The sequence below is a fragment of the Octopus bimaculoides genome, chromosome 3, assembly GCF_001194135.2.
Source record: "Octopus bimaculoides isolate UCB-OBI-ISO-001 chromosome 3, ASM119413v2, whole genome shotgun sequence".
In the NCBI taxonomy this organism is placed as follows: Eukaryota; Metazoa; Mollusca; class Cephalopoda; order Octopoda; family Octopodidae; genus Octopus; species Octopus bimaculoides.
This window is the reverse complement of record NC_068983.1, coordinates 61,379,856-61,398,050: the sequence shown is the minus strand read 5'-3', so window position 1 is coordinate 61,398,050 and position 18,195 is coordinate 61,379,856. Positions and strand designations below refer to the sequence as shown.

Below are 18,195 nucleotides of genomic sequence, written 5' to 3'. Positions count from 1 at the left end.
TATATATATATATATTCAAGAAAAGTATTATCTATGTGTAGATTAGAAGTGTTAGTTTCTATGTATAAATTTTTCAGTAAGCACAGACTGACACTTCTGATCTACACATAGATAATACTTTTCTTGAATAAATACCAATAAAAGTCATCAAACAAAAATAAACACTGCTTTTTTTTTTTCTCTTAATTCTCTAGTTTTTGTGCCTGAAAACCAAATCCTGGCAGTTGACCACTCAAAAATATTCTCCCCTCCCAGCAAACTACTTGTTCCTGAAACAAATATCAGCACAAATGAATCAAGCCTTACAACGCATGAAAGTGATGGGGATTCTTCAGCATCCTCTAGTCCAACATACAGTCAAGATAATCATCCTTCGTTTGCTGAAGATCAAAAAGAAGTTGTAAGTATAAAATTGTTAGCATTTAATTCAAGAAATTATATGATAAATTATGTGGAAAAAGTTATTCCTTTTTATAGCAGATGATTTCTCTGTCAAATATAATTCTTATTTATTTACATTGTTTTGGATTAATCATACATTATCTCATAGCTCAGAGATTTTGATGATTTAATAGCTTATTTTTAGAATGATGTTGTACGGTAGGTGTGAGAAGCCAGATCTGACAGGTTTGAACATAAAGCAGGTTGAGTATTTGGACCAGATACGGCTAGTTTAAATGCAAGAGGGTTTAATTTGTTTTGATAACTAACAAGCTTCACAGAAATACTGTAACAAAACAAAAACATGTGAAATTTTGTCTTATAGTCCTAATTTTTATATAACTAATTTATAAATTAAAGTTTTTTCTTTATAGCTTGTTTGCATATCTAATTTTCCATAGCTTCAACGTATCAATTTGTGTACACAAAAGTCGAAATGAAACTATTGGCTTGAATTATGCCAGTATTTTATAGATAATTTTTCCTTATTCAATGATTTTATTCCAGTATTACATAACCACATTATAGAAACAATGTCTGTTGTCTTAAAACTCAATGATTCAATCTAAATTATCTGAAATACTGATATGAGGACTGCCAAACAGTATCTTTGAAAAATATGGTTAAGAAAGTTGTGTGATAAGTGGCAGAAATGCAAACACATGTTAGAGCTACCACCATTTATCCAGTGTGCATCTGTATGCATATACAGTACATACAGTGCATGTATATCGAGTAATAAAATAGCATAGTTTGTAGTAAATTATATATATTATCTCTGAAAAATAAATTTCTACTGTTCATTAATGTTTTTAGGTGCCTGACGTTTTTCAATATGATCCCAAAAATACATCAGTGGAAAGCAAACTATCAAATAGGTAATTTTCTTTTTAATTTCATTCTTTTTTTATTTTTGTCTTTAGTGACAATTTCGTATTTTTAAAATAAATTTCTGGGTTTTCCTTTCTTCTGTTAGGATTTTTTATTTAATGTTCATAAAACTAGTGTATTTGAGTCATCAAAAATGGCAACAGTTTCATCGGTTATTTTGAAAACAAAGTTTTTTCCTATCTTGATGTTTCTTACAAAGATATATATTTATTCATTGCTAGAGGGGACCTATTCAAACATTGCATAGTTTGAATAGGCCCTCTCCAATATAGCATCTTGCCATTTGCTGTGTTTCTTTGTCATTTCTTTTATGAGATTCAGCATTATGAGATCAACTTTCATAATTTCTGCCCATATTTTCCCTGGTCTTCCTCTTCTGCAATTACTTTCTCCTTGGATCTCCTGGCACTTGTTTTACCATCTGCTATTGTTCACATTCATTATATGTCTGTACCAATGCACTTTTTTCTTTTACAAAGTACATCTGATTCCTCTTATACTCATGTCATTCCTTCTCTCTTATTTCCCAACATTTTCACATCATCTCTTAACTACCTGTCCATCTCTATCTTTTTATCTCCCCATTCTTCTCTATCATAGCCCTCTCTTTTATTGGACTCTTCCATCTCCTTTCTCACCTCTTGTGCCATATTCTAATTCACATGATCTCCCCTCCCTCTCTCTTTAAACTTTACCATTCTCCATCATTCCAGAACTCTACTGGTTTCTTGTCATCTTCAATCCCATCTGTCTCTCATCCCTCACCTAGATACTGACGGTGTTCTATCAATATAACTTCAGCATTGTAAACAGAGAATGAAAACCTATTCAGATGTGAACTCTGCAAGCTACAGTAAAAGCAATCTGTCTAAGAAAACAGTAACTCTGAATAAAAGTTAACAGAATGTAGAATGAAGATGTTACTCTTGGTAGGCAAACCCTGAAGTGTCAGTGGCATGATGAGATGCACCTAGTCCTTATTATAACGTGGTTGCTGACAGGAAGGGCATCCAATCTGTAAAACAATGCCAAATTCATGAAGTATTCCATTGTGGGTGTGTATACACATATAGCATTTTAAGACTTTTTTCCATGCTGACATGGATTGGATGGTTTGATAAAATCCAGCAGATTAAAGGATCTTTGATTTGCTCCAGTATCTCAGTTTTGGCAGGATTTTTACAGCTGGATACCCTTCCTAACACCATCAGTGCATTTTTTGGTACCAGTACCAGAGAGGATGCTATGACCTTAACAACGCTAAACAATTCTCACAACCCTGCATTGACTTCACTTGATGTGCCAATTGCTTTACAGTGAACTGGGTGCATTTTACATGCAGCAGCACTTTTAATGTTACCTTGTAACTTACAGAACTAAAGCCTAAAAAAGTGCCATAGCTGAAAGAAAAATAGGAGAGAGGGTGGTAACCTGAGATGAAGTCTTGAAGTTGGAATATGATTTGGAGGAATCATATTTCAACTTATTGTTGTGAGAGGGTGATAGAGGGGACAAATAGCAATAGTGTTAGAGAAAGGAATATTAAGAAAGAAAGAGTGTAGTGACAGAGGTTAGTGAGAGAGAGTTAAAAAGTGATAAAGACAGTAGCATGAGCTGCATAAGAGTAGATATTGTACAACTCTATGTATATATGTAAATTTACGCATTAATTATTGATGCACTTGATTGTTAGCAAACATTTGTCTGTACATGATTTCTTTTTTCTGTTCCAAACAACTATTACAGGCCTTTTATGCTTTGCACTTCTCAGAAGTTTTTATTGGAATCCTTCTTTATGTTGATATATATATATATGAAATTGTGGATGGCATTCTAAATTGCTTTAACATCATGTTGAACTGGGAGGGAGTATTTTGGTAATATTTTTAGGCAATAGTTGTTCACAAGTATAATGTTCACAGAAATTTGGCATAATTGACATTTTCAGTTGCATCTTGGATGTATATGAGCTACACTGTTTCTTTCATTTATTAGATATTTCTTAGTTATCTCCTGCTCTTGGATCACAAAATCAGGATGTGACATGATGTCATGGCCTCAATTCCAAAAGACACTACACTTCATGTTAATATGATCATCATCTTCAAGCTTACAGAAGACATGCCCATGCATGATGCTTTGCAATATGCAGTATGTCTCTTTTAGATCTTTGTTGGTGTATGCTAGTTCTACAATTCTGTGTTCAAATAGGAAGTCAATGAGAAGTATTTCATGAGGAGCTACTGATGAGCATTTAGTTGATGCATTTATTTTTGCTGTCATTTTGCAGAAGCTAAGTGATAGGACATTCAAAGGTTATTTGTTCTAATCTTGTGCCTCTCCCTCCCACTTTTCTCCTAATTTAGAACTTGTCAATATCACTGTGTCTGTGGAAGTTTGAGGTGATGTCAGGATCTTGTAGGTTTTAAAGTCTATGAAAATTTCCTCTTTTGACCAATCATGTATCTCAAATATAGTCTGTGTTTATTGTTAAATTGATTAACTATCTTTGTATCTTAATTTGAATTTTTTTTATTATATAATATATTTTAGTTCTTCAAGATCTGTAACTGGTGGAGGTAAGCCAGGTTATGTACAACCATTGTCCTCAAGTGCAAGTTCACAAGCTCCTGTCGTTCCATCACTGAAGTCAAATGCCAATGAGAAAAGAAATGCACCCTATTCACTACCCCTCTCTGAGAGAACACAGTCTTTGGAGTCTCCTGTTGGCCCTAGTCGCACTAGTGGTACTCCTAGTTATTCAAGTCAGAAACCTGCTTTTGGTGCCATCTCTACTGCTCACACATCAGGAAAACGTCCTCTAAAATTAAAGGTAAACGTTAAACCATATCTAATTTTTGATTATATTTTAACTCTTTTTGTAAAATTTCTAGATACTGGAAACTTGTGTATATATACTGATACATTCTCATAATTACAGAAAATTTGTTTTCTCATTAATATAGATCATCTATAGTTGCCATTTTTTGTTGACAAAAGTTTTTTTCAATTTTATCACTTGAATTTTTATACCAAAAATAGAGATCTATAATATAGTTGCTCCTAGTTGATCATTAATGTTAGTTTTCATAATGTGAATATTTGTAGATGCTATCTCATGTGTTGTCAGATTTTGCAGAAATTATATGACACGAGAATAATACATGACTAGACATAGAAGACATTACAGGGCTTACAATTGACATTTATTTTTCCAGAAGAAAGTAACTGATGTCTGAAATTTACTTTTTAAATAATTAGTTGGTTTGGATTATGGAAAGAAACAATAGGTATTGATTCTTTCTGGTTAGTTGTTTACAGCATTCATGGAGTGTAGCATATCATTTTTTTTCTTTCTTTCTTAGATTATTAGTAATTAGATAATTATGGTGGGCAAAATTTAGGCATTTATATACATTTTTCCATACTGATCTGTAATATATTATTCTTCTTTACCTATCAATATTCTGTATTTGACTGTGACAGATCTCACTTATGATTAATTTTTGAGGGCTTAACATTTAATATCACTTCTTTTTCATTCAATAAATGTAATTACTGGTACTGTACATTTTATATGAATATATAAATTAATTGTGTAAGTGAATACCACAAATCTAATAGAGAACCCTTCATATATGCATGAATATTCAATTTATTGCAGTTCTTTTAGACTAGTGCTAAATATCACCAATTATCTTTAGCTTCTTTGAATATTATTTTTGACTATTTTACACTTGCTGCATTTTACCAATTCTCATTTTATTTATTACATTTCAGCAACTGTCTGAATCTTCAGACAAATCTCCTACTGCATCATCTATAATGTCCACTATCAGTAGTGAATTGAGTGGCTTAGCTCAGAGCACTAGTAGCACCTTATCGGGATTTCTGGGAGAACTGGCTGGTAACTTTTTTATTTATTCATTTTATAATTCAACACCAAATTTTATGTTTATAGTTAAATATATTTTTTCTTCAAAAGCCTTTACTACTACTACTACTATTACCATTATTATTATCATGTTTTCAACAGTTACATGTGAGGTTCTGCTGCACCACCTGCAGCAGGTTCTATTCTTAAGAAGTTGAGTAATCATTTAGAGCAGTCATAGGCAAGCTGCAACCATCAGAACTTTATGAATGGCACACTAATAATAAAAAAATTGCCTTGATTTTTTTTTTTTTTTTTTTTTTTTTTTTTTTTAGTAGTGCAATCCACCTGATGGTAAGTCATGGTTTATGTGGATCATTTTTCAAAAAAAGCTTACCGATGTCTGGCTCAAAGTCTGCCTTAGGAGACCCATATGCGATGTGTCATAGTACCATGTATCAGTTATGTAAGAGTATATATTGCGTTACTTTATTAGACGGAGATTGCATTGATCTCCTTGATTGTCAAGATATCTCAGTGTATCAAAATTTGTTAGCTTTGGTATATACTACCCCGTGAGCACAACTGCCTCCTTACTCAGTCATGTCCCTAAGTCATGTCCTTTGTAAAGATGGCATCCAGAAATGATGTGATCAGTTTGTTTTTTTGTAACTGATTGATTGGTCTGCAGTTGGTGTTCTCCACTTTTATTATTACATTTTGGTAGTTTTTTGTGCTTAGTTGTTGACCCTGAGCCACCAAAATCAGACCTTGTATTTCTACTTTTAGTTTGGAGCTTCTAAGCTACTGTTGGATTTCATACTAATTTTCTTTCTGTAAAATATTGACAACATATTGACTTAGAAAAGTTTTCTTGCCACTTTTTTTTTTTTGTAGTTTTTGAGGTTCCATTTCAGTTTTATCCTCTTCTTTTAAGTTTTTCTGTTTCAATAAGTAAACTGTTTTCTTTATTGTAGAAAGCTTGTAGCTTCTATTTCTTTTTTTCTTCCCTGAGCATTTTGGTTTACTTTATATTCCTTAATTAAACTAAACAGTTTCCCTTAGTACTTCTAAATGCTTTTCTTAACCTATTCACATTATACTGTTACAGAATCCATATGAGTTTGTAATTTCAGTAAGTATAGTTACTATGTGGCATGAAAAACTGAATTTTCAGGCACAAATTCTGCATCGACATGGTCAGACAATGACTGGCAGAAGTGAAAAAAATGAATAGGCTAAAAGTATCACAAGAAAGCAGTGGATAATGGCATAATTGCAGTGAATGATATATGGAGTGAGGTGTAACCATGGATATCTGATTGAGACATAATTTGTGTGACAAGAGGTTAGTGAGGGAGACATATATTGAAAGAAAGGGTTGGCAGAGTTATGTTGATTCAGCAGAAATGGGCACCCAGATACACAGTTACAAAGAAATAAAGGAGTAAGGTATTGAATCAAAGATAACCTCAGATAGTTGATAGTAGAGCTAGTTGTAAAATTGGAAATAGGTATTCATACCTCTAAGGATTAAAGTCCTGAGTTGAAAAATGAACCATTGTTTACTGATTTGAGAGGTTGCCTTTGGATCATAGCATCAGCAAACAAAAACAGAATGGTAACAAAGTGGAGTGACCAGAGAAGTTAGAGTAGCTAATAATGGAATTGAAGAGATGCAGTATGTATTCAGTAGATTCTCACAAAGCACTCACCTAAACAGTGATTAATCTCTATAATATACAAGATGTTGCAGTAACAATACGTAAACACTCAATCAGATTAGCAGTAGTGCAATCGATGTGGTTGTAAATTCAACTTGCATTGAGTTTTTAGATGATGTTGGAGGTGAAGGGACAAGTGTTGCATCAGGTGTTAGAATATGTGTAGGTTTCAGGTTGAGTATGACTGAAAGCATATACTTAGCTGGTGGATGAGTGTGGAGCAGAAAGGAGTTGGCAGACAGGCAGGTGCAGAGCAGTTATGCAGCTAAATGCGCAAACTCAACAGCTTCATGTCTGGCAGTTTGGGAGAGCATCTGGCAAGGAAGAAACAATGCATTTAATGGGACATTAAATATGTAAACTTAGACTTTTTCTTTATGACAATCATTTTGTTTCATCACATTTTTATTTTTATGAAAAATTTTGTTATGCCTCACTTCACTTTGACTTGTTAATTAAAGCCCGTATATCCTATCACACAATGAGGTCCCCTAATTACTCTAATTTATATCATATATGTATTCATTGAAGTAAACTGTTTTATTTTTCCTTCATAGGAGAAATTGCTATCCTGCAGGTTTTAGATTTTATTGATGAAATGTAGAGATCAAATTAGTTCATCTACACTTTAAATTGTCATTGATCATGAGAAGAGATATTAGAGCTGCATAAGCTATCTAAATTAATGAAATAATAACTATGGCTGAATAATGAGAAAGAAATTGTTACTGGACATTGTATGTTTATATCTGAATTTTAAGCACAGTACAGCACAACATGCTTTTGGTGGTTTGTATTTAATATATGCAAGATGTTTTTAAGACAAAAATATTGGAACTAATGTTTGAAATATGTCTAAAGTATTGTTTAAGTACTTATATTGATATTATTTTTTTGTTCCTTTGTCAGGGAATAATCGATCTGTTATGCCAAACTTCCACAGTAAACCGCAAAATAAACCATTTGCACCTTTAGGTAAGTTACTTCATACACCTTTAAACTGCAGCCTACTATGCACCCCTCACACTCAGTTTCTATCTCTTAGTCATTTTAGTTATTTCACTTTCTTTAAGATCATTCTCTGTTTTTTGTCATCATTATCAATTTACATCCTCCTTCTGTGCTGGCATGGGTTGGATAGTTTGATAAGAGATGGCAAGTCAAAAGACTATCTACTTTGGCATGATTTGTATGGCTAGATATCCTTCCTAATACCAAATACTTGAGTGTAGTTGGTGCTTTTTACATAACCCCAGTAGCAATAAGGTCACCAAGCAAATTGCAAGTCAAGACTCCTCAACAATGAGAAGTATTGAGGGTGGTAGCTTTGTGCCAAGTAATAAGAGGTTAAAGTATGAATAGCGGAACAGGAAGGTGTCATTGCTACCATGTATATTATGCTAAAACAGTATGTATCATTTAATTGACCTAAAATTTAAGATTGCTGTTTTGGAAAATATTTTAAAATGTAGTTCTCTTTTATTGATTTTATAGGTAACCGAAGAGCACGAGTTGAGAAATCTGGATTAGTAAAACAAGCTACAAGCCAACGACCACGTGAGATCACAAGGCAACAATCTACTGAATCCCGGCCTAATTCTAATAGGTTGGTACAATTCTATCATCTTTTAAATCAGACTTAAATTATTATACTATACAATTTTCCAACTCTTACCTTTGTCAATCCCCTAGCATCAGTTCACAGAAATTGTTTTAAACCATTGAACATGATGCAGTCATATCTCTTTTGCTGAGCAATCAATTCTTTTCAAAACCAGCTTTCTCAATATTATATGAAACAGATATTTGCCCATATATGCTCACTTCACATCTTTGTATGGAATTATTCTTTAAGTCTCTTCTAGCTGTTCTGAACTATTGACAGAATATCAGCACTTATCACTCGTTTGGTTATATATAAAATTAGTATTATACTTATTGTGGGCTATAGGTATAATATTCTTTCTGTATATTATTTGCCAGGTAATCAGATATAGAATTACTACTTTCTTTATGGATGTTTGTTGTAAATATAGATGGTCTGTATAATAAAAAAGGTAGAAAAAAAACAAGAATACTGTGTAATGTTGTCTTGAGATAATCTACCCAAAATGGTAAAAACATTTACAACCATCAAAGCCACTTCAAGCTAGTTTTAAAGGCACAAATGGGATTACAAAGATTATTGTTGATATTTCAGGAATTACTTTTAATTTTCAATTTTGGTGAGGAACCTTCAAAAAGAAATGAATGCAGTGAAAATAATGAAAATATAAATTTTTTTAAATTCCTTAGGTTACATATTTTATAAAATTAATGAATCTGTATTGATTTTTTTTTTTTAATTTAAGTGTATTAACTATTTTCTTTTTTATTTTGAATCTAGTGAAAACCAATCTTTCTTGAAAGAAATTATAAGTTCTGTTGTGGAAGGACATGGTGTAAGTTGGTTGAAAATCAATCGCCTCAAGAAATTAATGGAAGATGAAAATTATCGTAATTTTGTTGTTAGCCGGCTAAACAAGAACCTAGATAAAAAACTAACTGATGACTCCCAGCATATTGAAGATGTTGTAAGTTTCCTGCCTTTTTTTTTTTTACATTTTGCAGCAAGTATGTAATTTTTACAAAATTGTATTGCTGTTATTATACTATGTGTATTTCATCATCATCACTACATTATGCTTTCAGAACATAGATCACCTAAATGACAGAAGCTATTAACTATATTTTAGAGAGCCTGCTAAGCATATGAAAGAATTTATTTTACTAATGCTGTGACTACTAACTACTCTTGTGCACCTGCTATGTATAAAGATCTTTCCTCATTGTCAGCCTGCCTGTGGTGCTACTGCATCTCTTGTGCACACAGTTTGTATTGGCACAATACAGAGAGCCTACCTATTTTATTCAACATACCAAGCATGGTAACTCTCCAAATGGCTCTGTAGAGTCCTACCTTCTTTCCTACTAACAAAATTTCATCTTTGCTAGGTTTACTTTAAGGCTTCTTGATTCTAGGTTTTACTTCCAAATATCTGATTAACATGTGATGAATATGCAAAAGGAGTAGAATCTTAGAAATTTGAAGGTATTTGGGTTTCTAGTGGAGTGAAGGTTTCCAGATTGACAATAAGACACTTTTCCTTGTGTAGGATAACACCTCAGTTTGAGATGTAGTCAGTGGAGCAGTCTGCAAGCATTGGGTTACAAGATTAAGAATTTCTTGATATTTGCTATTGACATTAAAGAGAGCCCATAGAAGTGGCCCTCCAAATGACATCTATTCTCTTCTGTGTGCAGTTTATGACACAATGAGGTTGGAGAAAGTTGCAGTCAATTTATTGTACCTTTTAGTGAATTACCTTCTTAAAAATAACACTAAACATAGTATCATTTTAAAAGTAATGCAATTTTCTCCAAAGATTTTTATGTATGTACCACCTAAATGTGTATACAACTGTATTATTCACTTTTCATCTCCATAAACATATGTTTTATTTCTTTTAGTGTGTAAATCGTCAAGTATTTAAAGGCATGTTGACTGTATTGAGAGCTATGGTCCATGGTTTAGAATATACATATACAAACTATGGACTTGGTGGTATGGCTAGTGCATTTATGGTGCTCGAAATATTACACACACATTATTGGTTGAAAGAAGTTGGCAATAACAGCAATAAAAGTGAAGCTAGTGTCACACCTGAGGTAAGTTATATTCTGCTAAAATGTTATATTTCGTTTTTATAAGTATATACATTTCATTTCTCAATTTAAAAAAACATTTTACATATCATATATGAATATTTTAACAGCAGCCAGTTATGTGGCTGAATCTTGAACTTTGAGGATTGTCTCATATAACTATATCTTCACAAGCATTGTTTTTCATACCTTTATGACAGATACCTTCTGCCATTAGCTCATGGTGATTGTTATTTAGCACAATAATTATTTCTGGATCTTAAAAGTAATACAACATACTCTGTCATACTGCATCCCAAACATTGAGCTGCTTACTACTTCAGGTCATACTGAAGTAGTTTAACATATCAAAGTTGGTTGTATGATCTGTTTTCAAGCATTTCTTCATATAATATGGGTCTGTATTAGCACAGCTGACCAAAGCTGCTCAATAAGAACAATTTCATATTAATATATATATGCTTTTCAAGAATACATCTCATTTTTAATGGCTACTTATTGCACATATAAACTTGCTTGACTTATATCTACCTAAATATTGTCTACTCTTTTTCCACATTATTTTTATTTTTTACTCTTCACACAATTATTAATAATTTTCATTTCTCCTAGAATTTTAGGAAAATGATTTCCTTTAAAAACTTTCATTCTATATTTTGGACTTTTTGATTAAAAAATTTTTTTATTAGCTTTCTCTCTGATATATCAACTTGATCTGAAATTATGTGTTGCAACAGACACTTTTGCATTTTGTGCAAGTCATATTAGTTATTCATTAAAAACATGCACTACTGAATTTACTCATTAATTTTTTTAATTTTTGTTATTTACAAGTTAACATGTATCTAAGACAATGACGGTCTCTAGATGAACACGCCTCTATGTTCTTGTTTCATCTATAAGAAATAGGAGCTAATTCTTTCTTATTTCATATCTTACTGTCTTTAGTGCTACAGCATTTTTAATAAGAAGTTTTCTTATTATAAACTAATATTGGTCTATATTAACTTTCCAATAATATATTTTTTTGTTTTACCTTGCAGATTTCATCCCCCTATGGAAGCAGAGAAAGCCTTTCATCGAAAGGTGAGGACTCACCCAAAAATCCTGAGGCCAGAAGCTTGCATGAGGAGCACATGGTGGCTGCCCTTGGTATGCGGCATGCTACTGTTTTACTTGCTCTAGAATGCTTGTAGGCAGCTTTTAAGCACTAAATTATGCCTGAAGGTCACTTATACATAGATACTAAAGCAAAGCTCTTCATCATATAAGTAAATTATTTTAGTGAATAGATTATTGATTTAAAATGTTAATATTGTTTTGATATATTAGGAGTATTGATGAATGTATTTGCATGACATTATTCATTTGTTAAATTGAATTTATGATGCAAACTTAATATAATATGAGAAAAGGTACTTTAATTGAAGATAACCTTTCTTCATTGTGTAGTATTTAAAATTTATTCTGCTTTAGACTAAATGAAAATTTTATGCTATATATATAAACTATTAAACTTGTGAATTTCATAACATAATTATCTTTAAGTTCACCATTTTAGTTGTGAATCATCAGTTTAAAGAATTTTGTTCTTATCTAATTTCTTTAAACTATGATATTTTTACTAATGGCATTAATCAGATAATATGAATCAAAATCCTTTCCTCATTACATGATTTTAAAGCTACGAAAATAGGATGTTTTGATTAATACATTTATTTTATAAATTAAGAACAGAAATCAAAAATATTTTATAAGTATAATGTTTGTAGTGTTTGAAGCTTTGCTTTAATTGTTAGAGAGAAAATGTTTTAATTATTTAATGCAGTTACTTTAAAGAGTTTGGAGGAAAAGCTTAGATATAGCACTGTAAAATTATTAAAAAATTTCTTAGCAAAATTTAACAAAAAATAAAATCTTCCACTTAAATATGAAATAACCATTTTAATTTAATAGAATTTGCTAATTAGGGAAGCTGTACATTAATATTTCTGGAACTCTTTACCTATATTATTATGAAAAATCATTAAGTAAATTTAAATGGATTCTTTCTTTGTGAAAAAGGTATCTTTTATTTAATTAATACTTGTTATGTTTAAAAATAATGCAAAATTCACACATTATTGTTCTGAATATCTTTCTAAATTCAATCATAAACAAGTATTAATATATACATTTTAAAATCACTGGCAACAAATGTTTAATATAGCTGTGGAATACCTTCACTCTCAAAGCATTTATAAGTTGAAAAAGTTTAGCCATTGGCATAATATTTTCAACTTGATAAGTATATCTTTATAGAAGCCAATTTTTTTTTACCATTTGGCTTTTATGAAGAAGTAAAGGTGGGTGTATCTGTTACACATAGTGGAACTGGAAGTTCCTATTTGAAAAGATTCCTTGAAACAGATGACCTGATGAAAGTTTGCATTAAAACAACTGTGAAATATTAACATTTAAATAGTAGTAATATTATACATAAGGTAGATAGTGATGTTTCATTTCTTTCTTATTTTCTTTTATTGTTCTTATTATTTGTTATCTCACCAGCTCTCATTTCCACGTATTCATTTTTATTGAAAATCAATCTTCAATATTATCTCTTAATGAATGTTAAATTTGACTATATTTTAAACGATTTTTTTCTTTATAGTTATTGAGACTTCAATGATATTTAAAATTTGCTTTTTTTTTTTTTTTTTTAGAAATCAAATTAAATAAGATAGGAAAACATTCAATAACTTTCTTAAGAAAATTTTAAATTTAAATATTCTATATTTATAATTTATATGCTACTGTTAGGAAAGACAAAAATATTATTTGCTGAAAAAAATCCAGAGAATTTATAAGTTTTAACTTCTTAATAATGCTTTTAGGAGAAAATTCTAAATTGTAACTGTTTGGTAAAGTAAAATAAATCATGTACCTCAATACATGATTAGCAGAAAAGTCAGGTGGCTAAGCTTACATATTCAAGCTATTGTGTCTAAGATGCAACAATTTATTATTGACATGCTGAAGTAAAACAAGCATTACGATGAAGCTTCTTATTGCTGTTTGTGCAAATTTTATAGTACTATTCAGAGACTATGAAACTCTTCTCTTGAATGTTTTTAAGGTTTTGCATAGTTTTATGTAATTGTCAATGACTGGATTCCTTTTTGTTGTGTTCTTTTATAAAGTATATTTTATCAACTTATTTATTGGTGTCTAATATACTAATCTGCAAATGAAATAATTTGTAATATGATTGGAATTATGACTCTTTGTGGGTTTAGATTGTTAAATAAGTTTCTGATTTAGATTGTTAAGTAAGTCTCTGTTTTTATAAAGATATTCATCATTGTAGGAATGACTTAACTTTTTTTAAATCAGGAGGAAATGTTTTTACTATTCTTAGCAGAACATTCTCGAAACTTTGTCCTTAAGGATGTTGGGCTTAAATTTATTGTTAACTTGGTTTGGCACACTTCCACAGTGTAGACTGGTACTTTAGTATCTTGCTTTTGTGAATAATTTTTTGATGTTTCTGCATAGCAACAGTCACATTAGTGCTCTATTTATTTTGATAAGATAAATTTAAAAGTTATGAAAATTAGAGTATCTACACTGAGCTTTATAAATCTCTTTCTTATCAAAATTGTTGTTTTAATGAAATCCCTGAAATTACTTACTGTTAATTGTATTCATATTTACTCTACAGCAGTTTCCTTTAACAATTTTATGTCATTAAAACAATAATGAACTTGTTCATTAGTCTCTCTCCTTTAGTTCTCACATGCATTTAACCAATGACATACTGTTTGTCGTTGCAGAAATATTCTTGCTAATTCTGGACAAATGGTCATAAAAGATCTAATAACTGGCTGATTTTTCAGCTCATACATTCAACCTTTTTCAAGTCTCCTCTTGTTTAATTAAACCCCACTAACCTCTGTGCTCAGTTATAATTGCACTAATTTAAGCATAGCTTTAATTCTGACATTGATGCTTGCACCTCATTCAACACATTATATTTTTCCTGTCTTAATGAAAATGTCTGTATGCAGTGGTATATTTGTACATTTGACTAGTCAAATTTTTTTAACTATCTGTTTTAGCTGTCAAATCATCTGTATCTTTTGGCTGTTTTTTCTCAATAGCATTGTATCAACTTCATTCCTTCCTACTGACTGATATACACATGTTCCTATACTTAATACATTTTCCAGACATCATCTTAAAACAATATTTCTTTTAGGTTTCAAATTCCTGTGTTATTTTTTTGTATTAATTTTTCATCCTCCTAGATCTTATCATTCTTGTGAACTAGTTTGAATACTTCTGTTTGTGTCTTTTGTTTGTTCATAACCTGAAGTTGTATCAAAAATCACTTTTTAGTATCTGGAGTAAATGATATAATCTAAAGGCAAAATATTTTTTCTATGATAAATCTGGAACCTATAAACTTGTAATCTGCATATTTGTGGCTCAGCATTTAATCACTTATCACCAAATATACCCTCATTAGATTGAGGAATTAACTAGCCAGCAGTTAGATTGGCAAAGTTAGTTAAATCTTATCTTGTGATAATTTTAAAATTGTTGAATGTAATATTACTCAAAATTGTAAAAATAATTGGTATGTTTGAGTAAAATGTCTTCTCAGAATAGTTTCCAAAAACTACCCAAATAATTACATGACTTTAATTTTTGTCAATTTTTCCATAGAAATTATTTCTTAAAGTAAATTTTTCCACCACTTACTAACCCATGATTTTCACAGATATCAAACAGAGATCCTGTTATCTACTCACACCACTTCTAAACCTGAACTTTAAAGTTATATTATCTGAGTCTGCTATAATTTTGTTCAATCATCCTATCATCAAGTGATGTGGAAACTAGAACACTATAATTATTCAATCCTTCTAAGGAAAAAAGATGCATTAGGGGAAAAATTGCAAAGTAATACTTGTCAGTGGTTATTGTAACAAGGCTAATGCAGGACATAATGCATTTGAGCCGATAGCTATTGCATGTACAGACAGCTTAACTTGTATTTATTCAGCTAAAAAATGGCTCAACACACTCTAAGTTAGTTATTAGTCATAAAATTTAATATTGGTTGATGCATTAATGATTTTTTTTTTTGTTTGATAGTTTATTGCATAACATTTTAAATGAGTGTATGCTAGGTTATGGACAGAGAGAAGTTAGTCAATCTAAGTTACAACAAAGAAGGCTCGCAGCTAAATTATGTCAATTCACTCCAGATGACATTAAAAGCAATTAATCTTGATGCTGTTTTGCAGATTAATCTCACCTATGATAATATGGTAAAACAAGTATTAAACTAATGATGATTCGATTTTCTACAGAGCTGGAATGTATAAAATCAGTTACTTGTTTTCTTATGATTTATCAAAATCCTTTTAAGAAATGAGTATTATTCATGGTACAAATGTATTAAATATGTAAAAACATTTGTCCAGAGGAAGTTGTGACTTTGGCTATTGTCTGAGAAATAAGAAATGATTCAAGGACCTCGCTAAGCACTCAGATTGGTGGGGTTGATGCTGTTAATGTTCAGTTTGAACTTCAGCAGGTGAATGCTTGTTGGGAAATTGAAAGAAAGAAATTCCAGAGGATAGAAAATCTGGATAATATTTGCCTGTCACCAAGCACACCAAATGCCACACATGGAGTAAACCACAGGTTATATACTATTTGATTGCTTCTATTGCTATTACTCTATTGTTTCAGTTATCGTAATCATTAACATTAAATTTGTAAAATTTCAATGTTTTTTTATATATTTAGAAATAATTCAAACCATACCATTTTGCTAGTTGTCTTTAAAAATTGCTGTTGAATTAGTTCTTAGTATATTTTAGAATATTCATATTTCTAACTTAGAGTGCTTGATAATCTAGGACTGTTGCATTTGGTAATTAGTATTGTTAATGTGGATCTACTGTTGTATATTTGATCCGTAGAGTACTTTTTTTTTTTTTTTTTTTTTTTTTTTTTTCTTCTGTATCCTTGTATCATCAATTGCATGCTGTATGTATCAGTGGCTGCTTTTCACTCCTTCATAGCTAGTCTGGTAAACATAGTAATTTAACCCTAATAATCTTCTGAATTTTGTCTCAGAAGAATATGAATATTATATTGTAACCATCAATGATGCTTACTTTTGTTAATATATTATAATTTGGTAAAAATATATGAAATGTTTGTATATTTAATTAGAGAGAAAATTAATATATATCCATGTATAATTATATAAATGAATATATAAGTTTGTGTGTGTGTATATACACATCTGTGTAGGCACTGATATAATTAAATAAGTAACAAGATTATGTGCTGAATGACATGCAACACAAAAACTTCTCAATTAATTGGAATTTCTCATTTGGAAAAAAGAAACAAAAACTGAACAGTAATTGTTGGTGACTGAAAGAAAAGATAATTTCAAGAAATTAAGTTAGTTTCATGGAATGAATTAACAAGCTTGGGGAAAAAAACTGATCTTTTTGGTTTTCAAGCAAGGGGACAACTATGATTATGTTTTACTATCATTGAAACTCATCAACATAATACTGGCTGCTCAGACCTTGTTTCATCAGTTTATAATGTTACAAGTAGAAATAGTATAAAAGAATTTTTAGCAAATATGATTTGCATGTTAAAGAATATATATAAAAGGTATTTCTTTATGTAAATTATTCTGGCTAAAATCCTTCGTATGTCTTTTCTACTTACAAAACCTATTGTAAACTGATCGTAACTCATACAAGTATACTTATGCTAATGAAATCCATTAAGACCAAAACCTGTCCATAGTTGTCCTTTGTTTGCAAACAAAGATCCAGTTTTACCATAATCTTGTTATAAATTTAGTAACATAAATATATAATTTTTCACAACTGAAAAATTATATATTTATAATTTGAAACTAGCTAACTATTACCACTAGGTCTTTGTTTTCTATCTCCAACTACAGAGAAATTTCACTTGAGAAAAAATATTTTAATGTGTCGTTCATTGCATCAAACGTTAACTAATCGAAATTCATGTCATGAACTTGCTTCCTTAGCTCATTAAATTCTTTTTATTAAGATATATATACACTCTTCAGTTTATAAAAAAGGAAATAATATAATAAGAAAGAACTCAATATTTGTATAGAGTACGTTATGTGTGTGTGTGTATTTATGTTTATAGATATGAATGTATATGTATATATGTGTGTATAGATATGTTGAATCCTGTCCAACACTTGAGGGAGAGTGAGCTTAATATGCATGTTGCATAGAATATGGTTCACAAAAATTGAACTTTTATTTCATGACTCAAGTTTCACACCATTGTGATATTCAGAAGACCATAGTGGCATAAAACCACAAGATAAAGTTCATTTTCAAAAAGTTTCATTTACACGTACAGTCACCCTTGAGCAACTCTCTCTGTCTGGGATTTGACAACAGCCTTTGTTATCTCAATGTAGCTCACTCCAGTGACCCTAAGACCTTGTGGGGAAAAAGTGTGGAGGCATGACGTGACCTTCATTGC

At 30.7% G+C, this 18,195-nt stretch overlaps 1 protein-coding gene across 7 annotated transcripts in view; it reads left to right on the top strand.

Annotated features, from left to right (window-relative positions):
- LOC106882707 (MAP kinase-activating death domain protein) overlaps positions 1–18,195 on the top strand; it is a 146,303-nt gene that overhangs the window by 19,930 nt on the left and 108,178 nt on the right. For 6 of the 7 annotated variants that reach the window (XR_008263657.1, XR_008263656.1, XM_052966190.1 and 3 more), the window contains exons 10-18: positions 195–400; positions 1,258–1,319; positions 3,886–4,165; positions 5,113–5,239; positions 7,840–7,905; positions 8,425–8,536; positions 9,317–9,503; positions 10,441–10,638; positions 11,679–11,787. Coding sequence is in view for 5 of the 7 variants with exons in the window: in XM_052966190.1 (XP_052822150.1) it covers positions 195–400; positions 1,258–1,319; positions 3,886–4,165; positions 5,113–5,239; positions 7,840–7,905; positions 8,425–8,536; positions 9,317–9,503; positions 10,441–10,638; positions 11,679–11,787 (1,347 nt within the window). In the remaining 2 variants the exon portion in view is untranslated. The remainder of the gene's footprint in view (positions 1–194; positions 401–1,257; positions 1,320–3,885; positions 4,166–5,112; positions 5,240–7,839; positions 7,906–8,424; positions 8,537–9,316; positions 9,504–10,440; positions 10,639–11,678; positions 11,788–18,195) is intronic. The other variant, XM_052966191.1, reaches the window with a different exon arrangement.